The sequence below is a fragment of the Propithecus coquereli genome, unplaced genomic scaffold (genome assembly GCF_000956105.1).
Source record: "Propithecus coquereli isolate 6110/MARCELLA unplaced genomic scaffold, Pcoq_1.0 Scaffold864, whole genome shotgun sequence".
In the NCBI taxonomy this organism is placed as follows: Eukaryota; Metazoa; Chordata; class Mammalia; order Primates; family Indriidae; genus Propithecus; species Propithecus coquereli.
The window spans coordinates 38731-49997 of NW_012154885.1; the positions used below are offsets into that span (position 1 = coordinate 38731).

An 11267-nucleotide genomic window follows, 5' to 3' on the forward strand; every position below is an offset into this window, starting at 1 on the left:
GGTCACCCCTGACTTGCCCCCTCACCCCACAGGTGAGGTGCTGAGACTTGAGGATCCAGTGCCTCGGCCGTGTCATCCCCAGATGATCGCTCTGAAGCCAGCTCCCTCCCCACGCCATGATTTGGTCCCCTGCCCAGGCTGGGAGGAGGCAGCCCTGCCTGCAGGGATTGGCTGGCCCAGCCCCGCCCTGCCTCCCTCAACCTTTCCTTCATCAGGGTACAGGGCAAAGACCGCCCAGCAGGGCGAAGAGGAGGTTGTGTGGACAAGCTGCTCCTGAGAGAAGGTGCCAGGCTGTGGTGGTGGGCCTGGAGGGTCCCAGCCTGGGTGAGGGGGGGCTGCCCAAGATGGGGAGCCTCCAGGGATGTGGCCCTGGGAATGGTGGTTTCCTGGAAACTGAGCCCTGGCAGCCTCCCTGCAATTCAGGCTGGGCCTTTCTGACTGTCATCAGCCTCTGTCTGTCCCTTTCTGGGTGCTTACTACACAGCTGCAAGCCAGTTGGCTGCAGGTTGACCTGGGCCTTTCTGGACTTCAGCTCTAAGGCATTCTTTACCCATCTCTGAGCCCTCCCCTTCCCTCCCCCTCTGCCCTGGTCCCGGAGCCCCCTTCCCTCTCCTGGGCCTCAGGATCCCCCCTGCACCTGTCTGCCCTGCAGGATGCCACAGCTGAGCCTGTCCTGGCTGGGCCTGGGGCCCCTGGCAGCCTGCCCGTGGCTGCTGCTGCTGCTGGTCGGGGCCTCCTGGCTCCTGGCCCGCATCCTGGCGTGGACCTACGCCTTCTATGACACCTGCCACCGCCTCCGACGTTTCCCAAAGCCTCTCAAAACAAACTGGTTTTGGGGTCACCTGGACTTGGTGAGTGTGGCAGCAGGACAGGTCTGGGGTGTCAGGGCAGGTGGACTTCTCCAGGACAGGAAGGGGCTCAGGGCGCTGGGGGTGGAGGTGGGCTGGGGTCTGGGATAGCAGAGAAGCGAGGGAGGCGGCTCACTCACTCCTCTGCTCACTGCCTCACTGCTCTGCTGTGCCGTCCCAGGCCTCTGTCCCCTCCTTGTCCTCCCACCCCAGCCCACTCAGCACCCTTTTCCTGCCTGTCTTCCCACATTGGTGCACCGTGAGGGCTCCCGGGGAGGGCTGCACAGAGCAGGGACCCCTGGTGTTCCCAATTCTCCACCGCGGGACTTGAGGCCACCTGAGGGGCAGTGTCCAGGGTTTGCTCCCTGCCTGGCCCGTGTCCTGTGTCTGTGCCTCTCTGGGCTGTGACTCCCCCACCCTCCCAAACACACACGGGCACAGCTGGGACACAGGACAGGTGGGGAAAGTGTCCCACCCCTGCCCTTCCTGGGCACCTTCCTCTTACCCTGCTCTTCCGCACTAAGATGTCCCAATCGGTGCTGTTGCCCAACCTGGATAAAAGTTGCCACTCGCTTCCCCTCTCAGGAGCCTTTCCCAACCCCCTCTCCCCACACCTTGCCCTCTGACTTGGACCTGGTCTCTCCTTTGGGGGATGTGGCCACAGTGGGTTCATTTGCAATGGCAGGGGCGATGGGCGTGTCCTTAGGCTCAGTGCAGAGCTCTCAAGATGCACTATGCAGAGATTGATGCGCAGAAGGTGCTCACAGGTGGGAGCCATGGTCAACATGGACAGTTAGAGCTCCCCTCTGCTCCCTGGGGTCTGCTGAGGCTGGAAGGTCCCCAGGGTGCAGACCCTTCCCCAGGGGAGGAACTGAACTGAAGCCCACGTGCACCAGCCAGGACATGAGGGCACATGGAAACCTGCCTTAGGGACACGTCCTGAGGTCACACTGCCGCCAACAACCCTTTCTGTGGGGACGTCCCCATATGGCTGTCCCCCGGCCAGAACCACTCCCAGGACAAGAAAACCCTTCCTCTGGAGCCAAGGTGGCCCGTGTGTGGGCAGAGATCGCGTCCCCTCCCTCTGTCTGGGACGCACCTGTGGCGTTTGGAGACAGGCCCAGGAGAGAAGGAGCAGGAGGAAGCAGAGATCCCCTCCATCTCTGCAGAATCCAGACACGCCGTTCACTGCAGAGGCTGCACCACCTCCAGAGGCTGCGGGGGACCTGCGGTGGCCACTCCTGGGGACGTGTGTTAGTCAGTGTTCCGCAGAGACACAGAACCACGGGGCACACAGATCTGGTAGAGGTCTGGACAGAAAAGAGGGGATTTACCATGAGAACTGGCTCAGGGGACTGCGGAGGCTGGGAAGTCCCACCCTGTGCCGACTACAAGCTGGAGACCCAGGGGGCCGGAGCTGTTGCTCGGTCCGAGTCCGAAGGCCTGAGCTGCTGGAGCTCGGATGTCCAAGGGCAGAGAAGGCGGAAGTCCCAGCTCCGGGAGACAGAGCCAAGTCCCCTCCTCTGCCTTTTTATTCTCTCTGGGCCCTCAGTGGGTTGGATGGTGCCTGCCACACTGGGGAGGGCAGATCTTCCTTCCTCAGTTTACCCATTCAACTCCTCATCTCTTCTGGAAACACCCTGACTGATGCACCCAGAAATTATATTTACCAGCTATCTGGGCAACCCTTAGCCCAGTCATGTTGGCGCCTGGAATTAACCATCACAGGAGGTGACGACCCTGTCTTGCTTGCAGGTCACGAACACAGAGGAGAGTTTGAGGGAAGTGAATCAGCTGGTGGCCACCTACCCCCAGGGCTTTAAGTTCTGGCTGGGCCCCACCCTCCCCGTCATCAATGTTTGCCACCCCGACATCATCCGACCTGTCCTGAATGCCTCAGGTACCATGCAGAGCTAGTGGTGGTGGGCGCCGTGGCGCATCCAAGAGCTTCCAGGCCTTCTCTCCCATGCTTCTGTGTGGCCTCTGCAGGACCCCAGCCCCTCCCATCCCCTTTTCTCAGCCACCTTCCTCTTCCCTGCATGTACTCACTCACTCCCACCTCAGTGTCTCCTCCCTGCACTGTCCTCTGCTCCCTGCCCTGGTGTCCTGGGCACCACTGGGGCCCCAGGAGGCCTGTCAGTTCAAGGCCTTGTCCTGGGGGAACTCCCCAACCTCATGTGGTCAGGAGCGGACTAGAGGAAGATGCACTATAACAGCTCAGAATAGAACTATGTTTCTGCTGGGGTAGGCTGGAAGGCTTCCTGCAAGAGGAGTTGCTGGAGCTGGGTCTGGATTGATGAGGAGGAACTTTTTAAGTGCAGGAAGGGTGACTCAGTGACAGCATTAGTGTTCCAGGCTCCCTGCCAGGCCTGCTGTCAGCCTCGCATGTGCCCAAGTGCAGGACAATGAGGAGAACTGGCAGCTGGTGGAGGACCTGGGCCGCTTGCATGAGTGCCACCCCTGTGGGTCAGCTCCTTCTACCCCACCCGGTGGCTCGTCTGCCCTAAGTTCATTGCTCTTCTGCTCCAGGCCCCAGGAATCTCCAAGGAGCCCCACTGCAGCCTGGTGGCCTTCCCTTGCCCTCTGCCCTCCCTTCCTTGGACAGGCCCGGCTGAGCAGGGAAACAGGCAGCATCCCACAGAGGCTATGGCTCTGACGCTAAAATGCTGAGTGATTCTGGGCAGGTCCCTGGGCCTCTCTGGCTTCTGGCATCTCTTTCAGTTGTGAGTGATGGAAACTGACCCTCATGTCATCTCAGGAAAGAAAAGAAATCTGTTGACCATAAAGTCCAGAGAGGGTGGTCTTCAGGCAAGGCTGGATCCAGGTCTGAATCTCTTCATCCATCTGTGTCCCTCTTCATTTTATCTTTTACCGTATCACTTTTTCTTGCAAGGCCACCCTTTCCTCGTGGTGTCCCTGAGGGGTTGCAGAAGCTTCGGACATCTCCTCTTTTCCTCAGACCTTCCATAAGTAGCCTGAGATTCACTGTGATTGTCCTAGCCTGGGTCACAGGACCAATTCCTCACCTAGTCACTGTGACTCTGATTGCCCAGTCTTGGCAGGTGTGGGGCTTCCAGAGCTATTCTTTCTGGGCACAAAGGAGTTTGATGATAAGAACTCAGGCCCTGGATTCAGACAGAGCCAGGCTCAGGTCTCAGGTGTGCCCCAGACTATCTGGGAGTTCGTGGGTGAGGGGCTTCGTCATTCAGAGTGTTAGTTTCTTAATCTGGAAAATGGGATGAGAGACAGCCCAGGTGAAGTGGCATTTGCGATCTCTCTTAGTTCATCTGTTGCTGTAACTCAATAGCTGACACTAGGTGATTTATGAAGAAAAGAAATTTATACTCACAGTTCTGGAGGCTGGGAAGTTCGAGGTTGAGCTGTTCTATCTGCTCAGCTTCTAGCGAGGGCCGTGTGCTGTGTCAGAGCATGGCAGAAGGCACCGCAGGGCAGGGGACTGAGTGTGCTTGCTCAGGTCTGCCTTCCTCTTCTTATAAAGCCACCACTCCCACTCTCGTGACAACCCATTAATCCATTAACCCACTAATAGATTAATTTATTAACCCCTCAATGGATGAGTGTGTTCAGGAGGGCAGACCCGACAGGATCCAGCCGCCTCTTGAAGGCCCCATCTCTCAGTTCCGCCACGTGGGGATCCACGTTCAACGTGAGTTTCCGAGGGGCAGACATTCAAACCACAAAGGGATCCAAACGGGGAATGGCTTTTCCTGTCCTGTCACTGAGGCTCCTGGTTGCTGTGTTTGAGAGTGGCGGGGGGATGCCAAGGCGGAGGCTCAGCGCAGAGGTTGATGAGACGCGGGACGGACTCCCCAGGGCTCGGGGCTGCATCTCTACCTGGCAGGTCCTTCTCCCTGGCAGCCTGGAAGACTGTGAATTGGGTTCTGTCTGCTCTTCTCCAGACTCGGGGCTTGCAGGACGGTCTCCTGTACACGCAGGGCCTGGCCAGCACCTTTGGGGATGTTGCTGCTGGCGGGTGAGGCCGTGGGACGTGGTCGTCCGCATCCTCCACCGACCTGCATCAAGCCCGTGCTCTTTGCTCAGACGGACACTGCATTGGCCACAGCTCGCCCACTGCTGCGGTCTCTGTGCTGCCTCCAGCCGGTCTGGGGACCCGAGTCCAGACAGGAGGGGCTGCAGCGGAGAAGACACTGCCTCTGTCTCCCCTGGACTGACCTATCTGACCTCTGTCTGACCTCTGGTCCTGTTGGCTCATGTCTGAGCATGTCTCTGTGACGTCTGCTGTATGGACACATCTTGTCACGTGTATATTTACACCTGGGTCCAGGTGGTACCTGTTACACCTGGTTACACCTGGTTACGCCTGGTTTACACCTGGAATCATGGCGATCACCAGGTCTGGGGCTCAGCTGTAGCCAAGGTCACTTGGAATATGCTGCGGCCTATCTGGTTCCTGTCTGAAATGTTTGAGATTTGCTTTTTCTCCTGCTTGTCACATCTGGGCCATATTTGGGGCTTGTCTGAGGTCTGGGACCCAGGGCCCCTCCGTGAGCTGTCTGAGATACGAGTCTTGTCTCAGGCAGGTCTTAAGGTATGTTCAGATCACTCCTGGGGCACAGTCTGGCTCACACCTGGTCCACACCTGGGACATTAATGAGATTATATTTAAATCCTATCTGGGGCCCAACCGTGGGACATGCTGAGCTAATGTCAGACCATTTCAGGTCAAATTCATGCCATGTTGGGTGATTTAGGGTTTGTCATGTGTGTCGTGGCTGTGTCAGGACCTGTAACACATCGGGGTCAGGTCACATGTCTGAGATCCCTGTCAGGAGACGTCAGAGAGTTCTGCGCAGACAGGGTATCCTAGGTTCTTAGGAAGCTGTTTTGTAGGTTGTTGAGCTGTGTTCGGCTGTCGCAAACATGTTGAGGCATGTAGGGGCCATGTCAAGGCATGATGGTGTGTGCTCTGCCCTGTGAGGGTGTGTGTTGCTCTAGTGTCTGCTGCAGGCTGCTCTGGGCCCCTCCCTTCCCCATCCTCCCTGCTCCATCTGCACTTGACCCCCTTCCTGCTATGCTGGGCTTGATGGGGGGAGTGCAGACCCCTGGCTGGGAGCCTCCACTCCCACCCCAACCCTGTGCACTGCCCCCTCCATGTCCCCGATTGTCCTCATGGATGTCAGCCATCATTGTACGGAAGGACGATATCTTCTTCAGCTTCATAAAGCCCTGGCTGGGTGAGTAATTGCAGGCGAGTGGGGCGGGGACAGCCTTGTGGGGCCAGGACAAGGTGCTGCCTTTGCTCACTGCCCTTGGCTGCCCGACTAGGGGAGGGGCTCCTTCTGAGTGCCGGTGACAAGTGGAGCCGCCACCGTCGCATGCTGACTCCCGCCTTCCATTTCAACATCCTGAAGCCCTATGTGAAGATTTTCAACGACAGTGTGAGCATAATGCACGTAAGTCCCTTGACACCGGGGTCCTAGCTGAAGCCTTGGGGTGGAGGGACCACAGACGGTCTAATCTGGAGTTCTGGCTCTGCTGGGTGGCTTGGTCATTCTTCCTCTCTGAGACTTGCTTTCCTCATCTGTAAAATGGGTGTAATAATCCCTACTTAAAAGGAGGTCAAGATGATGTAATGGTGTCCTGTCCCTGGCACATAGCAGGTGCTCAGACAGTGTCAGTTTCTCTGTTTCTCTCCCTGTGAGCTCAAGAGAGCAATGATGAAGATTACACAGCAGCTACTGCTGCGAACAAACCTCCAAACTCATCGGTTTAATCAATGTGCTCGTGATTGCTAATAAGTCTGCGGGACAGTGGACTGGTTCTTGTGGCTGTGGAAGGGGTCACTCAGGGTGTGTGATCAGCTGTGGGCCAGGTGGCAGCATTGCTGATCCTGGCTCAGTCTCTCACCTGTGTGGGGCTCGGCCGGCATCAGGCTGATCTAGGATGGCCTCAGCAGGGACAGCTGGACTTTCCTCCACGCGATTCTCTCCCTCCAGAAGGGATCCCCGGCTGTCCCCACGGCAGGGACAGAGCTCCCAGGGAGTGAGAGGAGGCTGCAATGCCTCTTGGAGCTCAGTAGAGTTATTGTGTCATCATTTTCCACATCGTATTGGCCAAAAAAAGTCAAAGGTCTGGCACAGAATCAAATGGATAAAATAGGCTCCATCTCTTAATGCAAGTTGCTGAAACGTCACACTGCAAAGGGTGTGGGCAGAGGGAGACGTGGAGAATGGGGTTACGGATTTGTCTGTATATTTTGTATTTTTATTTAAGATTATTACAGGGGTACAAACATTTTAGTTACAAAAATTTCTTTAGTACCGTTTGAGTCAAACTTGTAAGTGTGTTCAGCACCCAGGTAGTGGGCATTGTACCCGTTAGGTGTGAATCACCCATCCCCTCCTGCCCCCTTCCACCCGGTGGATTTCCGATGAATGTTATTTCCATGTGTGCAAGTAAGTGTTGATCCATTAGTCCCATTTTAATGGTGAGTACATGTGGTGTTTGCTTTTCCATTTTTCTGATAATTCACTTAGAAGAATGGTTTCCAGGTAGGATATGGAGTTTTTGAACTGCCTAAGATTTTTTTCTTACTCGCAAGGTTATAAGTTAGCGTGTTACTTTTCCATGGATTCTGCCACAGACACGAGACTCCAGGGTCAGAGACAAAGGGTGGTTGACAACTCACGGCACAACAGCACGTGCTTCTTCTTGGTTTGCCTCCTTTTTCCAAGCCGCTCAATCCCACGTGGGTGACACAGGCAGGATCCTATCGATGCCTGTTCCTGGAGTCCATTGTGGTGCAGGGGAGGAGCACTAGGCTTAGGGAATCTGATTTTACAGCAAGCAGACACAGCCTGGTAGGTGTCCAGGGGAATCATTACCTTATCCATCAAGGTTCTTCTCTTCAAACACAGGGTGGAGAAATGACGCAGGTTGAGATCACAGGTCTTTGCATTCTTGACATGCCCAGCAAGGATGCTCAGGGCCCAAGGAAGACTACTTCTTCCAACATAGGGATATTTTTGCAGTCCATTTATAACAATAAAGATGTGGAAAGCCAACATTTTTGAGCACTCACTATGTGACAGAAATGATTCCTTGTGCCAGTGACATGATACAAAATCTCCAATTTAATTTTAATGCACCTGTGAGTTAGAGTGCCTTCTTACCCCATTACAGAAGAGGAAACTGCTGTCCAGAAAGATTAGAGGGGCTGCTCAAGTCTACCCATGTAGTGAGTCCTGGGGTGGTGGAGCAGGGATTCTAACCCGGTTTATCTGGCACCAAAGCAGGTCAACTTAAATCTTCCTGAAGATTTGACAGGTGGGACCTAAGGGAAGGCACTGGGTTGCCCAAGGGCACACTCAGCATAGGATGTAGAGCTGAAACATGAACTCAGGTCTCTTGTTCCCAGCCATGGGGTCTTCATCTCCTAATAGTAAAAGCTTCTGCTTTCACCCAAGCCGTGTCCTCCCTGGAGATGGCTACCTGGGCCTGAGGACCAAGAGGCTGGATCTGAATGTGTTCATCCTGATGTTTGGGGTTGGGGAGGGGCTCCAAAGAGCCAAGGCCCAGCCCCAGCTCTGTCCCCTTCTCTGTCCAGGCCAAGTGGCAGCGCCTGGCCTCAGAGGGCAGTGTCCGTCTGGACATGTTTGAGCACATCAGCCTCATGACCTTGGACAGTCTGCAGAAATGCATCTTCAGCTTCGACAGCCATTGTCAGGAGTGAGTCCTTGCCCAAGGCCTGGGAACTTGAACTGTGGACCCAAGGGGGTAGGTGGGCGAGAGAGGACTGAGGACAACCACAAGAGCTGTTCTGGAGGAGGTATCTCACAGCTGGACTTTGAAGGGCAGGGATGGGTAGGTAGAAATGTCTGGGTGAAGGCAGGGAGGTTGGGAGGAGTAGAGCATGTGCAGCAGATAGTAGAAGTGACTTTGCATATAGGAGGCTAGGGTCAGGGCTGGGCCATGGACCAGGTGGAATCTGATAACATCTGAGCTGTGTGCACAGTTTTGGGAAGGACAAGGGGCAGGAAGGGATACTGGGCAGGAGATAGAGAGGAGGAGGGGCACGATGTCCAAGCTGTACTATGCTCTGGCTGCCTAGTGGCACGTAGGCAGCTCACAGAGGTGGATGCAGGCAGCGAAGAGGGTTTGGAGAGCCAAGTCTCATGGCTGATGCCCTCTGTGTATCTGTGGGGCCGTCTGTTTCTGGAGACCCAGTTTCCTGATGAGAGGTAGATCCTGCCTGCTGGTGGGAAATGCTCCTGGGGATTCAGGTGTGTTGAGCTGTTTCCTCCGCATTCCCTCATCCTGCAGGAAGCCCAGTGAATACATCACCGCCATCGTAGAGCTCAGTGCCCTCATACAAAAAAGAATGCAGGACATCCTCTCGTACATGGACTTCCTGTACTATCTTACCCGCGATGGGCAGCGCTTCCGCCAGGCCTGCCGCCTGGTGCACGACTTCACAGATGCCGTCATCCAGGAGAGACGCCGCACCCTGCCCAGTCAAGGTCTTGATGACTTCCTCAAGGCCAAAGCCAAGACCAAGACTTTGGACTTCATTGATGTGCTCCTGCTGAGCAAGGTGGGCTTCCTGAAATCTGAACTCAAGAGATAGAATGGGGAGCTTCATGTCAAATGTCAAATCGAAGAACTTGGACTTGACCCAGTGGGCTCTGGGGAGCATGGAAATTATTTGAGTCAGAAAGGGAGCAGTCAGAGATACGTTTTGGGGAGGAGTCTATGAAGGGCAGCCAGCAGGGGACTGCTACGTCTGAAACTATGACGAGCCTCAGATTTTACTTCATTTACAAGTTATTATGTTAGTTTGCCACGTTGTTACGTGTATCCATGTATCTGTGTCTCTGTCTATGTCTATATCTAAGCTGACACATGCGCCTGACCCCTGGATCAGAGCAGCCTATTTATTATTCACAGCAATGGCAGCAGCCAGAGTTGGATTGCAGTGCCGACTCCCCACTCCCAATTTGCTCCTAGGGCAATGCACTGTTTTTACTTCTTACTGCACCAGAATTTCCACCGCAGCAGAGGGGCCCCCACATTATGAGTCTTGGAGCTCATAGACAACAGCTCGCACATCTGTGCCTTCTTCCTTCCAGAGAGAGAGACAGAGAGAGAGAGAGAGAGAGAGAGAGAGAGAGAGAGAGGGGGAGCTTTCTTCTGGAGTATAAACTACTCTCCAGTGAGATGGCAATGACTATGGGTTTATAAGAAAAATGCCTTCAGGGGAGATAAGATTCTCTGTGTTTATCATCCTGGAGGTGAGCAAATATCTTTGTAACAACACTTAATTTCTAAGATCCAAGACAAATTGCCATTTAAACATCCTGAAACCAGGTTGCCAGTAATTTGTTCTCCAAAAGTCCTCATTATGGAGGAACATAAAACTATTCATGGATCACTGATTCCTCACAACAGGGATAAAAGAGGGGGCAAGGCAGTCACAGAGGAAGCCCACCGGGCGAGGGCTCTGGCTATGGTGTCCAGGAGAGATCTAGGAGTGCAGGGTGGGTTTGGGTTTCTGGGAGGAGGATGCATCTTCAGAGACTGTCTCAGGTTAGACCCAGGAGTCTCAGAGCTAGTGTGATTTGTTAGGTTTTGCCTTCTCTGCAGGATGAAGATGGAAAGCAGTTGTCAGATGAGGACATAAGAGCGGAGGCTGATACCTTCATGTCTGCGGGTGAGGGTCCCAGTGTGGGACTACAGTGGGGGTAGGGGTTTCTCCATTCCAGGGATGCGGTGGGTGGACCCTGATCACTCCATCCCTCCCATCCTCCCTGAGGGCCTCCATGTCAGGGCACTTTCCACCCCTCTGGTGCTGAAGCACCTCAGAGACCCAGGTCAACCTTCTTGCACCTCAGGCCATGACACCATGGCCAGTGGCCTCTCCTGGGTCTTGAACAACCTTGCGAGGCACCCAGAATACCAGGAGCACTGCCGGCAGGAGGTGCAAGAGCTGCTGAGGGACCGCAAGCCCAAAGAGATTGAATGGTGAGTGCAGGTCCTCGTGGCCATTCCTGAGCCCCTCTCCTTGGTTCTGCTGCCCAGGTGGGGAGGAGAGAAGTTGTATTTCTTGATTCTACTGGTATTTCTTAGTGGTAACTGGAGCAGAGCCCAGAGGCAGGACTTGGGACTCAGTTGGCTATCAGGGGAATGATTGCACGTTTGGAGGACAGAAAGACTGGGGTTGCTGAGAGAATTAGTAATGATCTGTGAGGGCTAATGATGCCACTCAGCACGTGATCATTAATGAACTTCGTCTCCACTCCCTTTCTTTTCTCCGTGAAATATCATTGCTTTAAACAGCTTCACTCGCTGAGTTTGTTCCTCTGTGCCCTAATTCCTACCCGACTGTCCAGTCCAGGGATTCACAAAGGAGACCCAGAGGTAAAAGTCTTCCGTCTCCTG

General features: G+C 54.7%; 1 protein-coding gene across 1 annotated transcript; it reads left to right on the forward strand.

Moving 5' to 3' along the window:
• Positions 1-225: 225 nt before the first annotated feature.
• Positions 226-10854, forward strand: LOC105826223 (phylloquinone omega-hydroxylase CYP4F2-like). The gene is made up of 9 exons (XM_012664165.1): positions 226-283; positions 653-851; positions 2604-2748; positions 6011-6064; positions 6156-6283; positions 8437-8558; positions 9153-9423; positions 10473-10539; positions 10721-10854. Exons 2-9 carry the CDS (start codon positions 654-656, stop codon positions 10852-10854), a joined length of 1119 nt encoding a protein of 372 aa, XP_012519619.1. The 5' UTR covers positions 226-283; position 653.
• Positions 10855-11267: the final 413 nt, after the last annotated feature.